The sequence below is a fragment of the Eurosta solidaginis genome, chromosome 3, assembly GCF_040869045.1.
Source record: "Eurosta solidaginis isolate ZX-2024a chromosome 3, ASM4086904v1, whole genome shotgun sequence".
Lineage (NCBI taxonomy): Eukaryota > Metazoa > Arthropoda > Insecta > Diptera > Tephritidae > Eurosta > Eurosta solidaginis.
In genome coordinates this window covers 179,652,673-179,680,111 of record NC_090321.1, presented here as the reverse complement: position 1 = coordinate 179,680,111, position 27,439 = coordinate 179,652,673, and the positions used below count along the sequence as shown (strand labels likewise).

The 27,439-nt window shown below is 38.4% G+C and overlaps 1 protein-coding gene across 2 annotated transcripts in view; it reads right to left on the bottom strand.

Annotated features, from left to right (window-relative positions):
* Nucleotides 1-529: 529 nt before the first annotated feature.
* The window catches only part of LOC137246817 (G-protein coupled receptor dmsr-1), a 796,706-nt gene continuing 769,796 nt past the window's right edge, over nt 530-27,439 (bottom strand). For both annotated transcript variants that reach the window (XM_067777825.1, XM_067777824.1), the window contains 3 exons: nt 15,793-15,981; nt 4,886-5,110; nt 530-3,762 (listed from right to left, as the gene is read on the bottom strand). In XM_067777825.1, coding sequence (XP_067633926.1) covers nt 3,441-3,762; nt 4,886-5,110; nt 15,793-15,981 — 736 coding nt within the window. In that variant the 3' untranslated portion in view covers nt 530-3,440. The remainder of the gene's footprint in view (nt 3,763-4,885; nt 5,111-15,792; nt 15,982-27,439) is intronic.

The window sequence follows — 27,439 nt, the reverse complement described above, 5'->3', positions numbered from 1 at the left end:
TGGGTAAAACTGCCCTCCGTAAATTTTTCATTGATTGTAAAATTTGTTAAAAATTAAGCTTTTTCCAAATTAATCCTATTAATTGGAGCAGTTTAAATTATTTTAAACTATTTTTGTACTTATTTTGTTTGCTTATTTAGTGACTCTAATATTATCATTTTAAGCAAAGTGTTTTTTGAATATTTAAGAATACATTAGTTTAATTAATTAATTAATTTATTTATTTAACATTTAAACACTAACTAATATCGCTTATATAAAAACAGCAACTAATTCTTTATAGCTAAATAAAGAGTAGCCTAATTCTATTGACTTAATTTAAATCCGCTTTGATATATGTACATTTTATTTATTTATCAATAAATATATACACAACAATACTTTTACATACATACATATATACAACACACATTTAAAATAACACAAATTTCCATACTAATAATTATAATTATAAATAATTATTTGTAAGTTATCTTATTGGTTTCTAGGAATAAATGGCACTTGTATTAATTAATCTTACATTTTCACAATTTATTTAACTATGACTAACGAAACGAATTCACAATTTTTTATTTTTATTTATGTATTACATTGTTAGTGTTGTATCTTATGTGCGAATATATCAAAAGTTCAAATTAAGTTAATTACTTTTCGGTTTCTGATTTTTTTTTAGATATTTCAATCAACGAAGTTTTGCTAAATTTTAGACTTAATTTAAATTATTTATTATTTTTAATTTGGCAGGCAATAAAAAAAGCTTAAAACAATATTTTGTTATTTATTATTATCTGGAAATAATAACAGCTTCTATCTTACCTTCAACTAAGCGCAAACTCCGTTAGCAGTCTTCAAGTTAAGTTTGAAACTCTTCGTGATTACAATCATACATTAGGGTGGCCACAAGAAATCAATTTTAGATTTTCCGCTGGGGCACCCGCATAAAATATGCCAATAGATTGGAAAATGATACATACAAAGTTTCAGGCCAATCCGAGAATGTTAGCACGTGCCTCATTGAGGTCAAAGTTAGGAAAAACAGCGATTTTTCAGAAACAATTTTTGGTGTTTCGTCAGTAAAAGTGAAACCAGGAACTTGGCTCGTACACCATTCGATAGGTAATTTTATTTGTATTGATTTTGATAATAATAATATTTTTATAAAACGGTTATTTTTAGCTGTATTTAGCATTTATCAGATCAGGTCATAGTGGATATCCCTAATTTTGAATTCCCATGCAAACGTCTATGGATATTACAATATTCAATGGTATACGAGTCAAGTTCCTGGCATAAATGGTTTCACTTTTACTGAAAAATCGCTTTTTTCCTAACTTTGACCTCAAAGAGGCACGTGTTAACATTATCGGATTGGCCTGAAACTTTGCTATAATCATTTTCTGATCTATTGGCATATTTTAGGAGGGTGCCTCGAAAGATAAGAACAAAAATTACAATTCACCATATACCTTGTAACGACCCTAATCATACATATTACAGTTACTTTCAGCATGAATAAGTTTATGTAAGACCTGTTGCAAATAGCTGCAGGAATCTCTTTTCTATTTATAGCACTCGTGCCCGGAGATAAAAAAGCAATACAGGTAAATAGATCAAATTACTATCGGGAAGAATGTGAGAGGCCGTCTCTTTCCTAGATAATGTGTCTGCTCAAAAGTTGTCTTCAATATGCGTAGGTTTATGTGGAGCCAAACATGTGAGAAAAACCATTGTCTTCCGACTGCAGTGGGACTCAAAACAGTCTCCTAACAGATCTCACAAACCGGCTGCTGAATGAAATATTACTTTATATCAGCTGCCGTTTTAAAAATGCCTTATCTCAGAAAACTTTTGAAAAACGCCCTATCGCAGAATTTAGTCGGTAAATGTCCTATCTTAGGATTTGCTTCAAACACGCCCCATCTTCAGTCAAAATATGTTGATTTTATGCTCAGATAAGGCTTTTTTGAAACAAATTCTAAATTAGGGCGTTTTTTATAAAATTTTGAATCGGCAGCCGCGAGAGGTTACTTACAACTCTCTCCTTAAACTGACAGTAAATAGGTAATTTGTCATTCCTTAGTGGTAGGAAAAAAAGCCTACCGGCAAAGTGCATCGTACTTTATCCAGTGTTACGCTTCTTGTCCGTTAGAGCAGGGAATAAACTCTATACCCTGGTCCTTTCTAACTTACATATATAAAGCTGCGGCTGGGTAGCATAGATGAATTGAGCTTCAGGCCGTTTGTATACCAAAACCAGGGAAGTACTAGCAACTATGCTCGTCGTATCGAACCACTAAAAAAAATACAAGGCGCGATATACTTCTGGAGAGATTGAGGTAGATCTTCTCTTCCAGTTTGCGTTGTGGTACCTTTTATTTGTTCCTACAAATTGGCGGAATGTTTTATGCCGAAACTTTTCATGGCAGAAATAAACTCGAAGTGTTTGCCAAACTACTGCACAATTTTATTCCAAAACCTTGGTGTGGTGGGTGAGCACAGCGACCGCCATCCGAACAGTAAGCCTAAACTTTTATCTCCTATCTTGTGGACGTTAGTTATAGCTGTTGCATTAGAGGGATGTGATCGCAGTCGCATCACTGAATGGGGTGGGATGACCTAGAAGATGCAATGTGGTCAGATCAAATCATTCCCATGATAGGAATATTCATTGTGTCAGAAGGCCAAGCAGAAGTCTTAAGAGGAGAAAGCGAATGCATTAGGGAGCAAAAAATCTTGGGAGACATGGGAGAAATGATCAGGAAGACCTTTTTGCAGAGTATTACAGCAGCAGTTTATGGTCCAGAGGTTTTTGAGAGGTCACCAAAGCACGCATAAGGCAAACAACGAGTAACTGGAGTATAAAGCAATTCAGGCAGTACCCGATTGACTGCCTAAAGAAAAAACAGGCCAATTGATTACACTCACATCAAAAAGAGAAAGAACTAAACGAACAACCTACATAGCTTTATTTCGAAAAGGTGGTATAGTAAGTTAAAAAACTTCAAATTAGTACAATTTATAATAAAGGATATTCATGCTTGAAGGAAACTGTGACTTACATACATATCTCCTCCAAAGTCCATATAACCTAATATACTGTTTTCCCAAGAGTCACCTTCCAATATTTACAGCTAAGCGCACTACAATAACAAAATATGCTTTCCCTAACTCGATGCCAAAAATAAAGTAATGTATGTACATATATATAAATTCGATTTCGAACATAAAATAAATAACGATTTCGCCCATATTTGATGTTTTTCAATTATTATTTAGTCAAATGGAGTTGTCGCAGCAGAGTCCACAGCTTGCTTTAGTAGTAATTATACAACTAACTAGCATGAATAGCGTCTCAGCATTCTACGCAACTTCTACACCGTTACCAACGATTCCAACATAAGAAGCGCCTAAAGCAATTGTGGCGACCCTCTACATCGGAGTCAAACACACGTCGTGGTAACGCGCGTCAATCGTGTCATTTCCATACTACCAAAATTCTTTTTGAAAAATAGCGATTTGAATGTTGTACGGAATTGTTTTGACATTAAACCGTAAAGAACGAAGCCCACAGCAGCATTTATTAGCGCTAAAAGATCCATCAATTCTCCAAATGGCGGATAACATACAAAAAAGAAACATTTTTCCATAACACCCGACAGCAAGCCTAGTATACCTTGAGGGAATTCGGTGACGAGGAACAGTAAGAGAACGGCTACCAATAGCATTGTCGTACGATCTGTGCGCCGGTCGCATTTTGGTGGTCTGTGGGAGAGAAAAACGAAACAATTTTTAAAATTTAGAAAATTTTACTGTGGAAAAAGTAGTGTAAATGAAAAATTTGATTACATCACACTTTAACTTTGACAATTGAGAGCTTCAAAGCGAGGAACGCAAAGCTATACCTCAATGAAGCGCCAAAAATTGCATTGAAATATGTTGAAATATGTAATTATAAGAAATATCTTTCCGTTTATCAGTTGCTGTTTATTTTATTCTATCTGACAGCGACTTAATACATTGGTGGGGAATTGTTACTCTGTATACACATACGCAGTTTTTCATATAGATGCGTTTTACTAAATCTTAAGGCTGCGGCACAATGAAATTTGTCATATAGCTGTGTTCAACACAAGCTTGTGCTTTCCAGTAACATTGCCACAATCAACGAAGATGTTGTGTTTATAAATACGAAGAAACAAAATTTTCATATAAACATTCTCACTGTACAAGAACTGTATTTGCCAACGTATTTTGTTTCCTATTGATTTGGTATATTGCAGTTTTTAATTGCGAAAAATGTCAGAAAAGTTACCAAAGAGAGGGAAAAATAATTTCACTTGTAAAGTGTGCCAACACCCTTAGCCAAAGCAAATGTCAAATTCTTCTTTCTATGCTTTGCTTGCAACAAAAGCTGGGAGTTGGCTACTTTTCCATATCAGATGGCGCCAGTGTCACTCTATCTACCGTTCTCCATAAAAATACGTGCAATCTACTCATAATGCATAAAAGCCCCGTCACATAAGCACTTTTTCATATACATAGATGTGTTCTACTCAATCTTACTCTAAAATAAGCTGAGAAAACGCTGCCAAAGCGACTCCAAGCGCCATATTCAACACCCTGTCAGTTAATTTGACAGCTGTCATATCAAACTTGTTATTGAGTTTATGAATTTGTTGAATTTTTCTATTTATTATATATTTGTTTTTTTTTTTGGTATAACCCAGAAAAAGAGCATCAATTATTTCCCGCACAGTGAATTCGTAAAAAAAAAACTAATTTTTCGTTTGTCAATACCTGTAATATATCAGTTCAAATCATATTTATGCATGTTAGTAGAAAAAAAAAAATAATGTAAATCACAAATATTTGACTTAATACGCACCGTTGCGGATGCCGCTGTTCTGTGAATGCTGCCTCAGCGCCAAAGCTGCCGCCGCTACCACCACAATTACTGCCGTTACCCGCTTTAACTGGATTACTGTATTCCTTCAGTTTTTGCTTACGTTTAGATGCTTCGCATAGCACTCGTACTAATATGAAACTTATAACGGTAAGTATGCAACAGGGTAAAAGCTTAATAATCACAGAATGAATCCAGAAATTTATTCTATCGGTGTTTTTGTTGAGATGATGAATTCGATAGAGATGCACATGAAAGTAGAAGTAAGAATTTTATATTTCGAAGAAAAATTATGTTATTTCTCGAATTCTTCATCTGACAAAGGTTCAAGTAAAACACTCGTTAACACATGCAAACAGCACCTCTTAAGCAGGAAAATAAAAACACATTGTAATGTGAAATGTGAATGGAAAGGCAGTATAGATATGCACATTTTTCTTTCAATTCCCCAATATATTGCAATTTCGCGTTCTCGTATATAAAAGCTACCCATTACTACTTTCTACTACCACTACTTTGATAAAAAAAAAAAGCGTAATAGTCTAGAGCGTAATATCGAGAGAGATGTCAAAAGACGCGTATTGATCTCGACAACAATAATCCGAAGGCGGAAAATGAAAAATTTAACTCGTTCAAAAGATATTAACGAAAAATGACCCCGGGTCCCTCCGTAACCGGGGGTGGGTTCCGTAGTATTTTTGCGCAGAACACCTGTCTGCGTTCGCGGCCTTCGGCCCTGGCCGGTCCACCAATGGGGTGGGCTCAAAATTAAATGCGTGCAAAATCCCTTTGTGCACAAAATTTTTTTCAGTGAACAACAACATTACAACAACCACATGACAATTGACAACTTCAACTGAAAATATCTCCGGATAGAGATATAATTTTAATTTTCCGCCTTCGGATTATTGTTGTCGAAGTCAATAGGCGTCTTTTGACACATCTCTAGATATTTAGATGCGTATTAGCAGTCTACCCCTGTTCCAGACTTTTACCAAAAACGTTTATATCATGCTTTCAGACCAGAATCTTCTTTAGGATGACTATATACACCGCCCCTTCCTGCCGCAGAGTGATTTCGAAGCCGGAGATGTGGTGGATTTCGCCATTTTTGAAATATAGAGACCCTTTCGTCAACAGAGTCAATAGTGTTGGTAGAGCTCTACTTTGCATATAGATCTTTTCTTATATTTTTGTGCGAATTGGAAACGGTTTGGCACAATATATGACATACAAATTATGCTCACTGGATGGGACGCTATCTCCTACTGTGAAGCCTGGGGCTGAATGAACTCTTGAAATCACTTTCAGGCAAACAAATCTATTGTTAGTGGTAGGCGCTTTTTGAGAAAACTGCATTTTGGTGCATCATCATGTAACATCAATTGAATTGTTTGACAGTGAAAATATATTATTGGCAATATGTACCGCAGTTTGTAGGTCTAGTCGAGCACTTAAGCGCTACGTACTTAGAATTTCCAATATACCTTTAAACTCTGGAGTAAGAGGCCAAAAATCCCGCTTTCATAGGTTGATTCATATATTGGCCCATAATTTTATTTTTGTTTGGGGTACGAACAAAATTTTTATGTCATTGGAAAATGCCAATTTTTCGCTTCCAATAGTGTATAATTTGTAAATATATATGTAGATATCTCAGAGAAACAACAAAATATATTGAAAAACAATATTATCTGAGGAAAATTTCAAAGACGCATGAGTCCCTATTCCGGTTTCCCAATTTATGACTTTCGCGAATTGTGAGTAGGAAATAAATTAAGTTAATTTCGACACTTTTATAAAAAAGAAATAAGTTTTACAATTACAACTTTTTTAAACGGACTTCTGTTGTACGACTTTATTACGACTTTATTAATGTCTGAGATACGTTTCTCTTAACTAAAATTTTAAGCTACGACCTTTCTATTAGGATAGATCGACATATATCTTACTTACTTACTTTACATACTTAATTGGTCCTTAACCGTTTAAACGGTTATGGCCGTCCAACAAGGGGCGCCAGTCGCTCCTTATCTCTGCCAACCGGCGCAAATTGTTAAATCGTTTTCCACCTGGTCCTTCCAACGGAGTGGGGGCCCCCTCTACCTCTGCTTCCATAGGCAGGTTCCGATAGAAATACTTTCTTGGCCGGAGCGTCAACTTTCATTCGCATAACATGACCTAGCCAGCGCAGCCGCTGCGTTTTAATTCGCTGGACTATGTTGATGTCTGCATAGAGCTCGTACAGCTCATCGTTAAATATTCTTCGGTACTCGCCATCGCCAACGCGTAGAGGTCCATAAATCTTTCGAAGAACTTTTCTCTCGAACACTTCCACAGCCGCTTCATCTGCTGTTGTAATGGTCCATGCTTCTGCCCCTTATAGCAGGACGGGTACGATAAGTGACTTGTAGAGTATGATTTTCGTTTGCCGAGAGAGGACTTTACTTTTCAATTGCCTACCTAGTCCAAAGTAGCATTTATTGGCATGAGTGAATCTTCGCTGTATTTCAGAGCTATATACATAAATATAATTGCTAATACAAATGAACACGCTTTAACTTAAAATTATATTTCCTGCTGTCACAGAATTACAAGTACCATTTCCGCAAGTGCCATTTCAATACGAATCTAAGAAATTATTCAAACTATAAAAATGTTAGTTATAACCCCGCAGTCGAACCAACTACATAGTTGTATACTAGAATAATACTAGTTTGCTAATAAATAATAGTTTAAAAAACTAAAAAACACGCTTTTATAGCAAACCGAACTAAGAAATAGAAAATAATTTTCAATTAAAAAGAGTTTATATAACAGTAGTAGAAGGCCAAACAATCGTTTATAGTTAATCACCTCAAAATGAAATTATAATAAAACTTAAGTTATTAACAGAATAATTAAATTCAGATTAAAAAGCGTGGGGTGCATTTGACTACATTTCATATCTTTCCTCTCAGATAGCTGCCAATATAATGATTGTAACATTCAATATCAAGCACCCCACGCTTTTTACTGTGAATTAAATTATTCTGTTAATAACTTAAATTTTATTATAATTTCATTTTGAGGTGATTAACTATAAACGATTGTTTGACCTTCTGCTACTGTTATATAACTAAGCCGCAGGGAGGCTGGACGCGGTCTTTCGCCGAAATTGCCAAGGGTCGGCAGATCATTGGCATTATAGACGAGAGCAGCGAATATGGCAGGATCCCGAAACAACAGTGGAAGTGGATCGAGGCCGCGCTCGCTACGGTGGCCGTTAAGGCTAAAAAGGCAACCCTGGTCCACCGCCATCTTACACCGATGCAGGGTGGTTCCAGGGAAATGTCAAGCTAATTGCCTGTGACGACGTCAGGTCGGTAAACCTCTATAGGGCCGCCGTTACGCTGATAGGGGTGGTATATCAGGGCACGCGCCTCAAGGTAGTGGAGGCGCGTGATATCCCCTCACGACCAAGGGCTAGAGCCTGGGTTCCAGTAACACCAACGGACCCAGCTGACATCCTGGAGCTGCTCCAGGAGTACAACCCGCCACAGGTTTGGAAGACAACCCGGATAAAACCGAGCTTGTTCTCTTCTCGAGGAGGTACAAAGTACCAAATCTTACACCGCCAAGAATTGGGGGGTACGTTCTTAGCGTTTAACGATCAAGTCAAGTATTTGGGAGTCATTCTGGATAGGAAGCTATTATGGAGTGACCATATAGTGGATCAATCCAAGAAGGCAGCAGCAGAGCTGTTCACCTGCAAGAGGGCAATTGGCACCTCCTGGGGATTCTCCCCTAAGGTGACCTACTGTATTTACACAGCCATTGTGCGCCCGAATCTTCTTTATGGTGCCTTCGTCTGGTGGCCTGCACTAGCTAAAAGTACCTACCTTAAAATGCTTCAAAAGGTGCAACGGAGTTCGGAGCTCTGTATTACCGGGGCTCTCGGCTCCACTTCAGATTCCGCTACATACATACATGGATACACAGATACATAGATAGATACCAGCCAAGTTAATAAAAGCGTGTTAAAAAGGGCTCCAGTGTGCTCTTTCGTAGATGTGCCATGCATCCACTTCTATCATTAATAAATGAATGCGTTTTTCGCATTATGTGCAAGGTTTCAAATCTATGGCCATTTGGGGTGGTCACGAGTTTAATTGACCTTATATCCGTTAAACCTTATGTCACCCCACCATCACATTATTGCATTGTCATCGAGCCTTGATACGTATGCAAAGTATCAAATTAATCAGACTTCTAGAAACCGGTGAAAATTAAGCTCAAAAATTCCGTTACATACAGGCCAAGCTAATAAAAGCGTGCTAAAAATCACAACTAGTTAGAGTTCTGTATTTTGTCCATATTAGCAACTAGTATTTTTAACACGGCGATGTCCTACGAAATCTCAATTGTCAGTCTCTGCATCAGAATCGAACCAGATGACATACTAGTCAGTATATGCTTCAGGGTCATACCAATCAATGCGCTAGTTAGCTTATCGCCAGAATTATACCAGATGGCATACTGCTTATTTTAGGCAGTAGTTATTGATAACAGCGTTCTCCGGGCGCGACCACGCTATACTACTTCCCGAATTAGTGTGGACTAAGATTAGGACCGCCTTATGTTAATCAGGATCAACCGTATGAGTTGGAAGGTGCCGTATTTTATCATAGTGTAAACAAATCAACTGTAAACTGATCTACTGTAAATCGATCTAGAGCTCTTGGCAAAGAAAAATAAGCAAGCTTGGAAATATTTGATATAATTTTTTCAGTTTCGAATTAATTGTAAAACTTGATGAACGAATTTTAAATTAAAACCAATTAGTTTTATAATTTTACTATTTTATTAGTTCAGAAGTGAGACGAATTCGCGTCGTGAAATAAACATAAACGAAAATAAATGTGTTTTTAATCGATTTGCAATTTAATTTTGTGAAATTTGCCTCTGTGCAATATGTATACCTAATTTGCATCCGAACCTCGTATCTCTGGGACATCAGCTATAAATATTGCGATTTTGTGAAACTCAAAAATGGTATCATTCGAATGTAAAGAGTGAGCAAGGGCAATTTATATGATCATACGTTGGTTGTATAGTTGTTAACGAAAATTAATCAATGTTAAATATATGATAATAAAAGAGAAGATGTTGGTTAAAATTGCATCATTAACGGTGCAACAGTTGAAAGATTTTCTTAGTGAAAAGAACTTGAATACTACCGGTACGAAAACCGAATTAATATTGCGATTGTCGGAAGTGTTAAGATCGGATGAGATTGAAATGTGTAGTCAAAATATAGTAGACGAAGAGCTCGAAACGACACAGAGTCAAAATGGTTATCTTCAAGAACAAATTAATGAATTAAAAGAAATGTTATCGGGTGTGGTAAATGCTCTCACGCAAATGAATGCGACATCTGTGTCTCAGCCAAGGTCGGTGATTAGCATTCCAGTGGTTGGAAATGTGAATGAGATGTCTAGTATGACAAGTGTTCATAATAGGTATTCAGTGAAAGAAATCGCAGAAACTATTCCTGATTTTGATCCTACTAATTATCTTGCGTTAACTGCCGAACAATTTATTGAGCGTGTTAATAGTGCTATGAATGCGTATGTTTGGGAAGAAAAGTGCGTACTGTTGGCTGTATATAATCGAATGAAGGGTGTAGCACGTTTATGGTTAGACGGTCAACAAAGTGTTTGCAACGTGGCGTGATTTTTCAAATGCATTAATTGAAGAATTCGGTACGAAGATGGACGAGGCTGATATAAACTATATTATGAGTAGTACGACACGAAAACAAGGTGAAAAAGTTATTGAATATTGCTTTCGTATGAGCGCAACGGGTAAACGGTACGGATTAAGTGAATCAGCAATTATAAAATATACTCGTGAAGGTTTAAAATATCGTGATTTACAATCTGCAATCGCGGTTTTGAAATTTAATACAATGAAAGAGATGCGTGAAACTCTTGACGAATATTTAAAAAATTTGCCTTCAACGTCGCGTAATACATATGACAATACATCGAAAAAATCAGAAAAAAACAGCTCCTAATGAAAAATTTGAAAAATCCAGTGAAAAGTTAACTTGTTATAATTGTTCCGAAAAGGGACATTTGTTTAGTAATTGCCCCAAACCTCAAAATCGTCCACGATGCAAAGACTGTCAAAGAGTGCATCCGCGTAATGATCCTGTAAATTGTGGTAAAAACGTGAATGTGAGAGCATGCGAAACTAGTAAAATGTTTGAAAAAGAAATATACATTAATGGTGAACGATTAATTGCATTGATTGATAGTGGCAGTGATTGTCACATGGTACGTGAGTCGATAGCCAAAAAAATAAATTGTAAAATTATGCCCTGTATAATGAAAATGAAAGGTATATGTGGTGGTACGAAAATATCTAAAAATAAAATTAACGTTAGTATGCAAGTTGATACAGTAAATTTGCAACTTGACATGTATGTCGTTCAAGATGACTTTTTGTCAACTGATGTGCTTTTAGGGCACGAAATTTTCATAAATGAATTTATTGTAATTATTAATAACGGTAAGTTGAATTTTAATCATAATTCTAAAATTTATAAAATAAAATCGGAAAATAACACAACGTACGATAACAGAAAATTGCAACAAACGAAGCTTTTAGCAGAGTACCGAGATGTTTTTGCTGAAAATTTAAGTGAAATTGGTAAAACTAGTCTCATTGAAATGAAAATTGAGGTCGATCGTGTTGAGCCCATCTGTCAACGTCCATATAGAGTTCCCGAACCAAAAACAATTTTGGTTTCGAATATGATAAAAGATTTGTTAGATAATGATATTACTTGTGAATCTCAGTCTGAATTTGCTAGCCCTGTAATAATGGTAAAGAAAAAAGATGGAACTGATCGTATGTGCGTGGATTACAGGCGATTAAATCAACATACAAAAAAATAAGTATATCCAATGCCAAATATAGAGGAACGACTGCATGAAGCCATGCAGTATAAATATTTCTCCGTACTCGATTTAAATAGCGGGTACTATCAAATTCCAATCGAATCCAATAGTCGGAAATATACAGCTTTTATTACGACAGAAGGCCTGTATGAATTCAAGCGAATGCCATTTGGGTTAAAGAATGCGCCAACCGTCTTTCAACGTTTAATGGCACGAATTCAAGAACAAATGCAAAAGGGTGATATGTTGCATTATATGGATGATATACTCATCGGAAGCAATTCAGTTGTTGAAATGTTTGAGAAACTTGAGCGAATTTTTCAAATACTTCGTAATTTGAATGTAACACTTAATCCAAAAAAATGTGAATTTTTAAAAGAATCGATACAGTTCCTTGGTCATGAGTTGACACCAAATGGAATCTGTCCAGGAAGCGTAAAGACAGCTGCTGTTCAAAACTTTCCTGAGCCACGAAATTTAACTGAATTTCGACATTTTTTAGGCTTATCAGGCTATTTTCGAAAATTTGTACTATGTTACGCTGTTATTTCCGAACCTTTACGAATGCTATTACGTAAAGATGAAATTTTCGAGTGGAAGGAAGCGCAAATAGATTCATTCAATAAATTGAAATCTGCCTTGGTTAATAAACCAGTAGTAGCTGCATATCGAACAAATGCAGAACATCAAATTCACACCGATGCAAGTTCAATAGGTTTGGCGGGTGTACTTTCACAGAGAGAAGTAGACGATTGGAAGGCTGTTGCTTATTATTCTCGATCTACAACAACAGAAGAATGTAAATACCATAGTTTTGAGTTGGAAACGTTAGCTGTGGTTGAAAGTCTTGAAAGATTTCGTTATTATGTGTCTGGCGAAAACGTCAAAGTTTCTACTGATTGTAGTGCAATAAAAACTGCCATGCAAAAAAAGGAATTAATTCCTCGAATCGCTCGATGGTGGTTACGTATACAAGATTTTGAAATAGAAGTAGAACATCGATCAGGACAGGGTATGTTACATGTTGATGCAATCAGTCGAAATCCAGATGAACCGCCTAATGACATCGAAACTGCTTCACTAAAAATAGATGAGGTGGAGATTGAAGAAGACGACTGGGTTTTTAGTATGCAACTTCAAGATGACAACATTAAAGAAATTGTTAAAAAAGTTCACGAAAACGATAAGCAAATTAAAGTTGATTATTGTTTCGCAAATGGACGGTTGTATCGTATGGGAAATAATCAACGTCTTTGGGTTGTGCCAAAATCGTTAAAATGGCAGATAGTTCATGACTGTCATGTGAAATCTGGTCATCTGGGCGTTGACAAAATTTACGAGAAGCTTCGAAGGAACTTTTGGTTTTCAAGAATGCGAAATTATATTAAGAAGTATATAGCAGCCTGCATTGAATGCGCGTACAACAACAAAATGGGTGGTATGAAAGAAGGTCAATATCATTTCAGTGATATGGAACCAATACCATTTAAAACGATTCATTTAGATCATTTAGGTCCATTTCCAAAGTCATCTAAGCGTAATGATTATGTTCCCGTTGCAGTTGATTCGTTTACCAAATTCACGATTCTCAGAGCAGTAAAGGATACCGTAACGAAGCATGTTGTTGAGCTGTTGAAAGAAATCAGCAGTTATGTTGGAATACCAGAACGAATTGTAACTGATCGCGGACCAGCGTTCACATCCAAAAAATTTCAACAGTATTGTCAGGAAAATGTTATTAAGCATATTTTAAATGCAGTGCAAACTCCTCGTGAGAATGCTCATGCAGAGCGTACAAATCGAACGGTTCTGTCAATGCTTTTACCAGGGGTGCACCTTAACGTTAAGCTAATCGGTTATCAAAAAATTTCCACAGTTTCCGTTGAAACACTTCGAAATATTATCGATAAAGAAACTATCAAGATAAATTGTATCTCGTTTTTAACCGAAACGAAAAGCTTTCGTTAACGTTAAAAACGTTAACAAAAACGTGATACTTTATGTTTGAATTGTGCTGGCAATGCTATAGCCATGGTGAAGCTGTAAGGTGTCAACAGCGAGCGGACATACACACACAAACTCCATGTAATTTGTTTGTGTAATTCGTTGGTGGTAATGTCAAAAATACTTTGCGAAATGTTCGTACTGTCAAAATTCATGAGAAAAGTTGTAATCAGTTTGGCTAATGCTTTCACCTTTAATGACTTCGCCATCAATCAGCTTTGCCAGCATAGTTTGAAATTAATAATCAACATAAACGATTTGATTTCGTTTTGATATGGCAGAAAACGAAACGAAATCATTTCGTTAATTTGACGTTCTTAACGTTAATAAACGAAACGAAATGACTTTGTTTCGTTTATTAACGTTAATTATCGTAACGAAATGATATCGGTTCGTTGGTTAAGCATGCCTGGCTTTTACCATCTACGACTGCAGACGATAAATGGGATAATGAATTAAGCAAAATTCAATGGTCTATCAATACCATGTGAAACGGAACTACTAATAAAACGCCACACGAATTACTTTTCAATTTTACACCCAGAGATATTTTGAAAAATAAGCTTATTCTTGCTCTCAATGATGATAATCAAATAAATTGTGATATAGAACAAGTTCGAAAAGAGGCTGCTATGCGAATCAATGAAAAACGTTTAAAAGCAAAACAACGATTTGACAGCCATCATCGAATACCACATGTATATAAAGAAGGTGATTTAGTTCTAGCAGAGAACGCACCGCCATGTACAGGTTTTTCACGAAAGCTTGAACCACGTTATAAAGGCCCCTTTGAAATTGGTAAAGTGCTCGATCGGGACCGATATATAATGCTTCAGATAAATTAAAGCGTTACTGTGAACCAACAGAAATCGATGAAATATGTTGTGCAGAAGATGAATCCGTAGGTGAAGATGTAAACTGATACGAAGTCGTATCAATTAATCAGGAAAGGCCGACTGTAAACAAATCAACTGTAAACTGATCTACTGTAAATCGATCTAGAGCTCTTCTTAAAGAAAAATAAGCAAGCTTTGAAATATTTGATATAATTTTTTCAGTTTCGAATTAATTGTAAAACTTGATGAACGAATTTTAAATTAAAACCAATTAGTTTTATAATTTTACTATTTTATTAATAGTGCTAGAGATGTTTCCTAATTCCTCTTGGAGTAGTGCACGGTAGTTGATTGTGTCAAAATCTTTTGACAGGTCAAGTGCTTATTTGAAGTTATGGTTGGGTCAGTCGGCAATATATCTGGTACCATTCTGATGGCTGGCTATCTTATCTTTAAATGAGTGGCATCGGCAAAGGATTAAATGGCAAGTACAAAACATGCGTTAGGTAGCTGATGCCCTTATGCCCAAGGTGTTTTCGTTTGGGCCTATCGATTTAAAAGGCTTGTCCCTTTTAATGCCTCCTTTAATCTGCAGAAGTAACGGTGAGGTGGTATGTGGGCGTGTTTGTGTTTATGTGCCCTTTGATTTGTACGAAATCTAGCCTTGTGTACTGTATGTATTGCAAATTGCATTGTCGCATTTAATCGAGTTCGACAAACAAAATCCAAATGAAATGCTTACTAGTATAATAACGCCACAAAAGTTTAGCAAATAAACTATTCAAAAATTGACTAGTATGAATAACCACGAAAAATTCTAGTCAGTGAACTATTCAAACACCAACTAGTATGAATAGCCCCACAAAATTCTAGTCAATGAACTAGAATGTTTACTAACTACTTTGGCTTTTGACTGCAGGGTAATTGACTAACGAGATTGCGTTGAATATTGGATTGCTTTTGGTACTGCTTTTCTAATAGGAAATAACGAATAAATTACATAGAATTCACTAGAATTTTACCCCAACGTTTTCTCACTCAACAACACATCAAACTTCGCATACTCACACCAACAACTGCTAGCACTAATTCGTGTACTCACCTGTACAGTTGCGTGTCCTTGTCCGCATAGACATGATACAATGGCACTGCGCTATCCTCAACGTAACTCTCGCGCACTTGGAATACAAATAATGTTGGAAAACAGACAATCGGCGAAACAATGAAAGAGAAAATAATTGCTTCCTTGCAATGTGACAAAAGGAAGGCCGCAAATCGTCCATGGGGATGCCTGAAAAATAAATTTGGAAGAAAATTGCTAAAAACAAACCAAAAAAGAACAGCGAAAAGAAGTCAAAAGCATAAAATGAAGTTAGGGAAATGAAAAGTCAATTGAAAAACCAAGAAAAGAAAAGCAAATGGAAATAAATACGAAAAATAGTGTGGAAAAAGCGAAAACATAATTAATGAGGACAAATTTTAATTTCTCGTTTAAATCATATTAGGTAAATGTGTGCGGTTCTAAGTAACTACTTACATATTTACAAACGTTGCATCAAATTCAAGCTACATATGGGTGATTTAGCTATACTACAGAAACATGAAAAACTATAGTTTCAAAAAGGTATTAAAAGTTGAGTATTAATTTAGAAATTTTTAAATCTATTGTTGGAATAGCTGGTTGGATAAATCATCAATAAAAATTGCATATAAATATCATAGTTCACGCAGAAATTTCAAAAATTGAAAAACGCCCTCGTCTTGTCAGCTTGTTGGCATCTCAGCGAATGGAAGCGGTTTGATGATTTATGTCCTGGCTTCTGCTGCCGTGGTATGTATACAGTTAAGGGAAAGCAGAGCATGTCGGAACTGCTAAGATCGATCAAGCCAATATTACCACTCCGAATTAAGGATACTAGAATATGGAATGTTTGACGTAAGCGGTTAACGAAATTCTCAGACCCGATGTTCCAGGCTTAAAAAAATTGTTTCACAAGCATTTGGGCTAGTACCAGAAGTGACGAGTTTCATAGCCCACCGAATTCGGCAAACGAGAGGAGCATTTTTTGCACAACGGCTGGCCAATATTATCACTACAGGAACTTAGATTTCCTGCAACCTGTTTTAGCATCATTTGACCCTGAGAAGTCTTTGCCAGTCATGGCTGCATTGAGAATTAAAATTAAAACAAAACAGGTTTAGAGGTAGATTTTCTTCCACTTTAAAAATAACAAAAAACAAGTAAGGAAGGTTAAGTTCGGGTGTAACCGAACATTACATACTCTGTTGAGGGGTATGGTGACAGCATAAGGGAAAATAACCATGTAGGAAAATGAACCGAGGGAAACCCTGGAATGTGCTTGTATGACATGTGTATCAAATGAAAGGCATTAAAGAGTATTTTATGAGGGAGTGGGCCATAGTTCTATAGGTGGACGCCATTTAGGGATATAGCCATAAAGGTGGATCAGGGTTGACTCTAGAATGCGTTTGTACGATATGGGTATCAAATTAAAGGTATTAATGAGGGTTTTAAAAGGGAGTTTGGTTGTTGTATAGGTGGTCGCCTTTTCGAGATATCGCCATAAAGGTGGACCAGGGGCGACTATAATGCATTTGTACGATATGGGTATCAAATGAAAGGTGTTAATGAGTATTTTAAAAGGGAGTAATCCTTAGTTCCATAGGTGGACGCCGTTTCGAGATATCGCCACAAAGGTGGACCAGGGGCGACCCTAGAATTTGTTTGTACAATATGGGCATCAAACGAATGGTGTTAATGAGTATTTTAAAAGGGAGTGGGCCTTAGTTCTATAGGTGGATGCCGTTTCGAAATACGCCATAAAGGTGGACCAGGGGTGACTCTAGAATGCGTTTGTACGATATGGGTATCAAATGAAAGGTGTTAATGAGTATTTTAAAAGGGAGTAATCCTTAGTTCCATAGGTGGACACCGTTTCGAGATATCGCCATAAAGGTGGACCAGGGGTGACCCTATAATTTGTTTGTACAATATGGGTATCAAAAGAAAGGTGTTAATGAGCATTTTAAAAGGGAGTAATCCTTAGTTCCATAGGTGGACGCCGTTTCGAGATATCGCCATAAAGGTGGACCAGGGGTGACCCTAGAATTTGTTTGCACAATATGGGCATCAAACGAAAGGTGTTAATGAGTATTTTAAAAGGGAGTGGGCCTTAGTTCTATAAGTGGACGCGGTTTCGAAATATCGCCATAAAGGTGGACCAGGGGTGACTCTAGAATGTGTTTGTACGATATGGGTATCAAATTAAAGGTATTAATGAGGGTTTTAAAAGGGAGTGGTGGTTGTTGTATAGGTGGTCGCCTTTTCGAGATATCGCCATAAAGGTGGACCAGGGGTGACTCTAGAATGCGTTTGTACGATATGGGTATCAAATGAAAGGTGTTAATGAACTTTTTCATTTTCTTCTACTTAATATGGTAGGTGTCACAACCATTTTATTAAGTTTTTTCTAAAGTTATATTTCGCGTCAATAAAACAATCCAATTACCTTACCATGTTTCATCCCTTTTTTCGTATTTGGTATAGAATTATGGCATTTTTTCATTTTTCGTAATTTTCGATATCGAAAAAGTGGGCGTGGTCATAGTCGGATTTCGTTCATTTTTCATACCAAGATAAAGTGAGTTCAAGTAAGCACGTGAACTAAGTTCATTAAAGATATGTCGATTTTTGCTCAAGTTATCGGGTTAACGGCCATGCGGAAGGACAGACGGACGACTGTGTATAAAAACTGGGCGTGGCATCAACCGATTTCGCCCATTTTCACAGAAAACAGTTAACGTCATAAAATATATGCCCCTACCAAATTGGTTCATTTTTGTTCGACTTATGGCGTTAAAAGTATCCTAGACAAATTAAATGAAAAAGGGCGGAGCCACGCCCATTTTGAAATTTTCTTTTATTTTTGTATTTTGTTGCACCATATCATTACTGGAGTTGAATGTTGACATAATTTACTTATATACTGTAAAGATATTAAATTTTTTGTTAAAATTTTACTTAAAAAAAATTTTTTTTTTAAAAGTGGGCGTGGTCCTTCTCCGATTTTGCTAATTTTTATTAAGCGTACATATAGTAATAGGAGTAACGTTCCTGCCAAATTTCATAATGATATCTTCAACGACTATCAAATTACAGCTTGCAAAAATTTTAAATTACCTTCTTTTAAAAGTGGGCGGTGCCACGCCCATTGTCCAAAATTTTAGTAATTTTCTATTCTGCGTCATAAGTTCAACTCATCTACCAAGTTTCGTCGCTGCATCGGTCTTTTGTAATGAATTATCGAACTTTTTCGGTTTTTCGAAATTTTCGATATCGAAAAAGTGGGCGTGGTTATAGTCCGATATCGTTCATTTTAAATAGCGATCTGAGATGAGTACTCAGGAACCTACATACCAAATTTCATCAAGATACCTCAAAATTTACTCAAGTTATCGTGTTAACGGACGGACATGGCTCAATCAAATTTTTTTTCGATCCTGATTATTTTGATATATGGAAGTCTATATCTATCTCGATTCCTTTATATATGTACAACCAACCGTTATCCAATCAAACTTAATATACTCTGTGAGCTCTGCTCAAATAATAAAAAACCTGCGCCCGTAGGTTATGGGTTTAACCATGAAAGCCATATTAAATAGAAGCTAAGACTGTATACCAAACGTTGGGCCAATAACATTGAAATATACAGTTATTCTGCACCAAATTACAGGCATTTGTTTATGGGAAACTTCGGTAAATCCAAGAAACCCTGAGGATGGGCAAATATGGGCAGGTGAGGAATATTTTTAAGCTAACAAAATCGCCAGCCTTTTCAATGGCAATAAAAGAGCAGAGGAGTTAGCTAAGGAGGGCGAAATCCTTGAAGCTTGTACCATAGACTTCTTAATCTGAGTATGTGCCTGTTGTTGTTGTTGTAGCGATTAGTTACTCCCCGAAGGTTTTGGGGAGTGTTATCGATGTGATGGTCCTTTGTCGGATACAGATCCGATACGCTCCGGTAACACAGCACCATTAAGGTGCTGGCCCGACCATCTCGGGAACGATTTATATGGCCACATTAAACCTTCAGGCCATCCCTCCCTCCCCACCCCCAAGTTCCATGAGGAGCTTGGGGTCGCCAGAGCCTCGTCTATTAGTGAAACGGGATTCGCCGCTCGAAGGTGAGGTTGACAATTGGGTTGGAGAAGCTATATATTGCGCTACACAACCCCTTGAATCCCGAGTATGTGCCTCGTATGTTGTTGTTGTTGTTGTAGCGATAAGGACACTCCCCGAAGGCCTTGGGGGCGTTATCGATGTTGATGGTCCTTTGCCGGATGCAGATCCGGTACGTTCCGGTACCATCCGCCCTCTCACCCCCTAGATCCATGAGGAGTTCGGGGTCGCCAGAGCCTCAGCTGTTAATGAAACAGGATTCGCCACGGATAGGCGAGGTTGACAATTCGAATCAAATTTTTCTTGAAAAGCTACTGTGAAGTTAACAATATATAAACGTTCAGCCTATGTGAGGTACTTACTGAAGGGCCAATTTAACCTTAGCCTGTGTCAAAACGTTATCTACGTAGATTGTTTATTTTTTTTTTACAAGAGATGAATAGACTGGGGAATTTATATGCTGCTTATCCTGTCCGGACGTAAGTAAATAGAAGTCAGGTTCACGGTTGGAGGATGCGGTAACATAACGGGCCAACATAATGGTATCCAAGTGAGCCGTTCGCTCATTGGACAACCCCCACCCATCATACCCTAGTCTAACCTAGTAATAACCAATAGCATATTCAAATATTCCAGTCGGGCCATTGACTGGGACTTGCGTTGAGTTCGTCAAGCATGATTTTTAGATGTTAATTTGAGTAACGCTCGTAGGTGCATAAATAAGTATTTGGTTGGCTCGCCTTCTGATTTGATGTATTCTCTAATATCAACTCAACACTATGGTTTTGAGACACTGTTTCTCAACAACCACAATTCAAACAGTACAGTTGCGTTCTCTTACATTTACTTTAATATTGCAGTGAACATCAAAGGACCTTAAATTTTTTCAATCTTACACCACGCCCATCTTTCGCAATTGCGGCTATTTCCACAGCCACCACCAGCTTTATATTGCTTAAAGATTGTTTTCTTTTATTAAAAAATAAATGATTATGCCCAATAATAACTGGATTAATCAGATTCAGTTCATAATCAGATCATTTCATATTGTGCTAGATATCAATCAATGCGAATAAAAAGAAATTGGGAGCTTGAAAAAAAGTAATCTTCATATGCAAATGAAAAATGTCATAGTAATTTTGAGTCGCTGGTAAGATATTGATTTGCAACTTTATACATGAGCACACACGTAAATTTACGTAAAAACATATGCGAATATGCGAAAAATTCACAATGCAACAATATGACATGCAAATAAATCCAACAAATTACGAAATTAAAAGAAATGATTGCAGACGAAACCCCCACTGAGTTTAATGAACCAAGAAACGCCGCCTTCTGCAGGGTAGGCTGCCTGAATGCTTCTTTGGTGTGTTAATAAATAGAAACGAATTTATGCATTTTTTTTTTATGAAAAGCCTAAAACCAGCATTAATGAAGGTGTACTCGAGCTCAAAGCTCAGCACCCGAAAAGCTTGCCAATGAAGAAGTGAAATTCAGAAATACGTCCTAGTAACCCACGCCATGTGCGAACTTTGTAAATTTTCTATAATATCAATAACAAAAGAAACTTGTATCCAATATATCTTGTTGTTGTTGTTGTATTAATGATAAAGACACTCCTCGAAGGCTTTGGGGAGTGCTATCAATGTCGACGGTCCTTTTCCGGACATAGATCGGGTACGCTCCGGTAACAAAGCACCATTAAGGTAGTAGCCCGAACATCTCGGGAACGATTTATATGACCACATTGAACCTTCAGACCATCCCTCCCTCCCCACCCCCTAGTTCCATGAGGAGCTTGGGGTCGCCAGAGCCTCGTCTTTTAATGAAACAGGATTCGCCGCGGGTAGGTGAGGTTGACAATTGGGTTGGAGAAGCTATATATTGCGCTGGCAACCCCTTGAGAGGGTTGCGCTATACAACCCCTCGAATCCCGTTACCAATACATGGGTCGGCCTAACGTTATTTTGATTCCATTGCAAGTATCAGAAAATCTTTTCCTGTCATACCTGGCTCGTGCACAGTCAACGATTTCGGAGAAGAAATCTTCCAATACTCACCTACCCAATTATATCTACCCAAATTCTATCGCCCTCATTTGGTCAATATAACTAAGTGTTGTACGATGAGTTGTCGTAGGTTATTTTATGGGCCAAAAAAATGATTTTGCACGAATATTTTTTTACATTTGAGCCATTTGTTTTCACAATCTTGAAAAGTCATATTAAAATTTTTGCTTTTTTTCTAAGCATAAATAGTACACAATTTCATACATTTGATGTTAAATAAATTGTGTACCCCTAAGTGACATTTTGAAATATTAATAATTTGAAAGGGGTTCGAAAAATGTTTGTATAGTTTAAAAGTCATTTTAGCATAAACATTATGTAATCATACATATGTACATATAAACTGATATAAATTAATGTTTTCAACTTTAAAAATTGTTCACAAATAACGCTTTTAAGGTGCAACTGAGGTAAGGTGCAACTGGAAAATAATATCGTTTTTAAATTTTCCACTAGAGGAAGCTCTGATTTCAATATCATTTTACATGAGGAGTACAAAATTTGATTGGACCTAGAGGGATAAAAAATATATCTCGCTTTAGGAAAAAGCGTGGAAGAGGAGGAATCTTTTGTCAAATGAAAAACCATATTCATTGAGAAAAATCTTTGGCACAAGGATTTCACTTATATAAAATAATCAATATCACACTGAGATAAGACTATTGGATACTACTTCATGCGATATAAATAAATGAGAAATAATAGTGATATGAAATAAAATAATAGAATATGAATTGACCACAAATATGATATTATGTAAATAAATGTATAAATAAATGTTACAATGTGGTAGTTAAGCAGCGATGTGATATGATATCAAGCGCTGTGATATGACTAGCAACATCTGACATGATATAATTTCAAATGAAGTGATATGATATCAAATTATAACATATGATATGAAATGATATGATGTGATATCGAATGATGTGATATCAAGTGAAACCCGATGATGAAATAATACCAAATGAGCTGATATGATATCAGATGATATGCTATCAATGTGATATGAAATCAAACGATTGATGCGATGAAATGATAATTCTCAACAAATGCCACCAAAAATATTTGGGAAATAACGCTATTTTTCTTGTACGTCATCCAAATCTTAAGTCACGGGAAAAAGCCCGACTTTTGCGCACACACAGGCCTGCAAATTAGTTGTATATAAATGGCGTGAAATGTAGAAAATCAATAAATTTAGTGGTTCCTGGAAAAATACTCTAAAATATCAATCAAACATTTTCTCAACGATCAGATACACCGTTTAAAATGTTAAAAGGTTTTAACTCAATGCATACACAACTATGTCACAGGAAAATTATTGCACCAACGTACGTAAAACCGGGTTTTACCCCTTAGTTACGATTTTGCAGGTGTTTGCTCAACTTCTTAATCCGCTTTGCGCTCTTTTTGATAAGGCTCTTAAGAAAAATAGCATTACTTCCCAGGTATTTGTACTTTTGTCTTTTTCGTAACACTGTTATAGTTTTCATTCACTAAAGATGTGAAATGAAATCAAATGATATGACATGATATTGAATCGCTTCCCAAGGCAGTCGGTTCTATGTACCGGAGCGACTCGGGATTTTTCCCGACCAAGGACTGTCATTTCAGTGTAACCCCATTTAATTTGTTGCGTCCCTCCCACAAATTGTCATCCTCCCAGCAGCTCCTTGCAGCAGGACTGCTCCATATTCTCTTACTCCGGGAAGGCATCGAATCCAATCCGGATCCGTCTCCTGACCCCGGTCCTGAGAAATGGTTTTGCTGCATCTGCCGGAAAAGAATCTTTTTAGGACGGTCATACTCTGTTCAGTGTGTCTCGTGTAAAGGATGGTTGCATCGGACAGGTGGTTCGCTTGATCCCAGAACCCGACTTCCATGTAACTTTTATAAATCTTTTGTGGCTCCTTGCTGTTCACGCCCAAGGGCGCCTCGTAGTCCCCCCCCCCCCCCCCACTACCTTCCAGCAGCCACGCTGCTCAGCAAGCCACAACAAGTACCCGCTGCTGCTCGCGCCCCACGGCGCCAACAACTCAAACAGCTGCTACCACTCATAACTACTACCTTCGTAGTAGAGTCGGTAGCAATGCTGAGCATCAGCCCCTGCCCCGTCTTCTCCCCCCCTCTTTTCCGGCAGCAATCGTGCAGGTCAGGGAAACAGACTCTTGGTCCCTACCTCCGTTTGCACCGTTTGCCAGCACAGAATATATATATGTTTGCGACATCCGCCCAATGCAGTTCCTGCCTTTGGTGTTGCCACTTTCCTAGATGTTCTGGTCTCCGCTACGGCAACCCCCGACGGGTTTCATCGCGCCATGTTGCCAGGTCGCAAACCCAAATCATCCGGGTACCCCAATGCTTGCCCAAGGATGCCCAGTCCCAGGGCCACAACAGCAATTGCGTCCTGGCCTTCCACAACCCAGGCGTAGTCACCCGTCACTTACCCCCAGAGTGGCGGCGTCTCCCCTTATGCACTTCAGAATTCTGCAGTTAAACTGTAATGGACTAACTGGGAAGATTACGGATATAGTCGATTTCATGAAGCGGCACAACATCCGCATTGCTGCGATTCAAGAGACTAAACTCACAGTAAGATCTGCATTGCATACCTACTCTGGGTATAATGTTCACAGGAAAGACCACGAGAGCGGAAATGGAGGCGGTCTCGCGTTTATCATACACCACTCTGTGCAATGTTATATATTTGATCCTGGCATCGACCGCAGGGACAATGTCTTAGAACGTCAAGGCCTATCTGTCCGGTCAGGTGATGCAAACTTAGAAATAATCAACATCTACATCCCTCCTGCCACCTGTTGTCCCAGTGGATACCGCCCTAATATCAGAGCCTTACTCACTGGCAACAATCGCATTATCTTAGGCGATTTCAATGCCCACCACGATCTATGGCACTCAAACTTGCGGGCTGACAGTAGGGGTGAGATGTTGGCGGATCACATAGAAGAAACGACGTTCTGCACAATAAACGGAGACGCCCCCACACGTATGGTAGGAAGCTGTCACATTTCGCCAGATATCTCAATCGTGAGCGCAGAACTGCTTCAACTGGCAGCCGATGGTAACATTGGCATCAGACCACCTGCCTATACTTATTTCGCTCGAGCGTACCGCCGACTTCATCGTCACCGAAAAACGCACTTTCATAAACTTCAAAAAAGGAAAGTGGGAAGAATATAAACCTTATACAGACAACCTCTTTGCTGCCCTCCCTATCCCGACTAATGCCCGCTAAGGGAAGCGTGCCTTCCGTAAGGTCATTCAATCCGCCTCGGCACGTTTCATTCCCGCCGAGAGAATTCCCGATATCCGGCCCCACTTCCCGGCGGAGGCCACAAACTTAGCGAGAGAACGTGACCTTATAAGACAGCTTGATCCAGGCGAACCCCAAATAAGGGATATAAACCAACGCATCAGATTGTTTGTGGACGAACACAAGCGGGCGAAATGGGAGGAGCACCTAAGAGGTTGTAACCTCTCTACCGGTGTGGGTAAACTTTTGTCCATCGTAAAGTCCCTATCGAATCCGACTAAGCACAAAGACAAAGTTTCCATCGCCTTTGGCGACAAAGTGCTGTCGGATGCGAAAAAATGGGCGAGCGCTTTCTGCCGACAATATATAATGCATTCTACGGTCGACAAAGATAGACGGAGGGCCAATAGACACGCACATAAACACAAATTCAGCGCGTCACCAATCACCATCACCGCTAAAGAGGTTGAGGACGCCATTGGTCGCGCTAAAACATCCAAAGCAGTGGGCCCAAACGGCATAGCCATGCCGATACTTAAAAGCCTAGGGAAAGAGGGTGTCAAATATTTAGCGCATGTCTTCAACCTGTCTCTTTCCACCTTTGTTATACCCGAGAAATGGAAAATGGCCAAGGTGGTCCCGCTACTAAAGCCTGGGAAACCAGCTAACATAGGAGAGTCGTATCGTCCGATATCTCTCCTATCGCCAGTAGCAAAGACGTTTGAAGCCATTTTGCTCCCTTATTTCCAAGCAAATTTGCAGCTAGCCTCTCATCAGCATGGCTTAAGAAAACTTCATAGCACTACCCGCTAAATGCCATTAGCATCCAGATAAATTGCGGTTTAAATCAATACCCCCACCATAGAACAGTACTCGTAGCGCTAGACCTATCAAAAGCTTTTGATACGGTCAACCATGGCTCGCTACTGCAAGACCTGGAAGGGTCTACCCTTCCCCCATGTCTTAAAAGCTGGACCGCATTTTATCTGGGTGGTCGGCAGGCATCGGTGCAATTTAGAAACGAAACATCAACACCAAGGAGAATTAAACAAGTGGTGCCACAGGGTGGTGTCCTATCCCCACTCTTGTTTAATTTCTACATATCTAAGCTACCTTCACCACCGGAAGGAGTCACAATCGTTTCCTACGCCGATGACTGCAAAATAATGGCCACAGGACCAGGCCCAAAGATCGATGAGCTATGCAATAAAATAAACGGCTACCTCGCTGATCTCTCCAGTTTTTCGCCTCGCGAAACCTGGCATTATCACCGACTAAATCTTCCGCGACCTTATTTACAACATGGACGTCCCAAATGTCGACCATTTTGAACTTCCACGTCGATGGCACTACGCTACCGCCTGTCCTACAGCCCAAAATCTTGGGTGTGACGTTCGATCAGGATCTACATTTTGGTGAGCACGCAGCCGCAATTGTTCCGCAAAATCCTCAAATTCCTCGCTGGCAGTACCTACATACAAAGCAATTAGCCAGCCGATTACGTGCTACGCGTCACCCGTATGGTCGCCAAGCCTAAAAACTACCCACTGGAAGAAGCTACAGGTCTGCCAAAATACTGCTCTCAGAATTGCCACGGGTTGTCTTCTTATGTCCCCAGAAGACCATCTGCATAATGAGGCGAGAATACTTCCCATCAGGGACAGAAATGAGATGCTGACCAAACAGTTCCTGTTGAATACCCAGAAACCTGAGCATCCCAACAGACATCTGATTGATGAACCAGCACCGCCTAGGGGCTTAAGGAGTCATCTCCGTAAGCATTTTGAGGAAATACGGCACCTGAGAACCCAGCCGTATGAAGCGAAAAAACACAAGCAGGTCCTTGGTGAACTCCATAAACAGGCGTCGGACCTTTATGCCGGGAATTGCCCGGTGAATCCAGTACTCAAAGAAAAGTATCCAAAACTCGCGGAAGAGGAACGCATACTCCCCAGGGAAACGCGTGTCACTCTTGCTCACCTCCGTTCTGGAAACTGTAACAGGTTAAACTCTTACCTATCCAGAATCAACCCCGACATACAAAATGTATGCCCCGCTTGCAATGTGTCCCCACATGACACCAACCATCTCTTTAATTGTAATGTGGAACCAACGCCTCTAACACACCTTTCCTTATGGTCCACCCCTGTTGAAACAGCAAGTTTCCTTGGACTTCCGTTAGTGGATATTGATGACA